Here is a 1,424-nt window from a genome sequence, read left to right on the forward strand (position 1 = left end):
AACTCGTGATAGTGTACATAACTGGCGGTCATATTTCCTTTTTTTTCTTTTTCTGGGTCCGTTTCCTCTCATATTTCTGTTTCCTCATGAATATATAATAATTTTACAAATAAAAAGAAAAGTGCATTTGCAATGAGTTTCATAAACTAACAGTCCTTTCATATTTCCTTTCCTTTCCTCTTTTTTTTGTTCCTTTATTATTATTATTGTTATTATTATTATTATAATTATCCTTTCGTTTCCGTTTTCGGGTCAAACATTACGTGGTTTTAGAAACGGAGGTAGAAACGAGAAAAAAAAACAAATAATAAAGGACTGCAAAGGGACAAAAGGAAAAAACAAAACGAGCAACAAAAGCAGGAGAAAAAAAATTAAAGGAGGAAAAGCAAACAAACAAACAAACAAATTCTACAAAAAAAAGTAAAATAAGGATAGAAGGAGGACACGCGAAGGTGATTGAAATTATTTTATAAGAAAGGTGTGCGACAGCAACAGGTCGCGACGAGCTGAGGAGGAATTATAGATTAAATAAACAACAACCCCAACAGCAGCGGCAAGAGCAGCGGTGACAGCGGCAATAATCCAACGAAAATCAAACAAAAAAAAAGAGAAGAAAGAGAATCAAAAACAGAAACTGTCGGTTATAAACAATGAGCGTAGAGCTTCGTGTGGGAAACCGATTCCGCATCGGGCAAAAAATTGGTTCCGGTTCGTTTGGTGAAATATTCCGGGGGACAAATATTCAAACAGGTGATCCGGTTGCCATCAAGTTGGAGCAGGTAAAAACCCGCCACCCGCAACTTGCCTTTGAGGCCCGCTTTTACCGCGTTCTCAACGCTGGTGGCGGTGTTGTGGGTATTCCTAATGTTCTTTACCATGGCGTAGAAGGGGAATTTAACGTGATGGTTATTGATCTTCTCGGGCCCTCATTGGAGGATCTTTTCAGTTTCTGTGGTCGTCGGCTGTCATTGAAAACAACGCTGATGTTAGCGGAGCAGATGATTGCGCGTATTGAATTTGTCCACAGTAACAATATAATTCACCGTGATATTAAACCTGATAACTTCCTAATGGGAACGGGAAAGAAGGGCCATCACGTGTACATCATTGACTTCGGACTTGCAAAGAAGTACCGTGATGCACGAACACATCAGCACATTCCATACAAGGAAGGCAAAAGTTTAACTGGGACGGCACGTTACTGTTCCATCAACACACATATTGGCATTGAGCAGAGCCGACGTGATGATTTGGAAGGTATCGGTTATATCCTCATGTATTTCCTCCGTGGCTCACTGCCGTGGCAGGGTTTAAAGGCACCTACGAAGAGGGAACGATATATGCGACTTGCAAAGTTGAAGATGTCTACTCCCTTGGAAACTCTCTGCCGAGGCTTCCCTGCTGAGTTTGCGGCATATTTGAAC

At 40.9% G+C, this 1,424-nt stretch overlaps 1 protein-coding gene across 1 annotated transcript in view; it reads left to right on the plus strand.

Moving 5' to 3' along the window:
• Window positions 1-650: 650 nt before the first annotated feature.
• The window catches only part of TEOVI_000304400 (casein kinase I), a gene marked incomplete at both ends in the record, with an annotated part of 1,113 nt that continues 339 nt past the window's right edge, over window positions 651-1,424 (plus strand). The window contains one exon of the mRNA XM_067226029.1: window positions 651-1,424. Coding sequence (XP_067082130.1) covers window positions 651-1,424 — 774 coding nt within the window.

Source organism: Trypanosoma equiperdum (assembly GCF_001457755.1).
Source record: "Trypanosoma equiperdum strain OVI genome assembly, contig: ctg_642, whole genome shotgun sequence".
Lineage (NCBI taxonomy): Eukaryota > Euglenozoa > Kinetoplastea > Trypanosomatida > Trypanosomatidae > Trypanosoma > Trypanosoma equiperdum.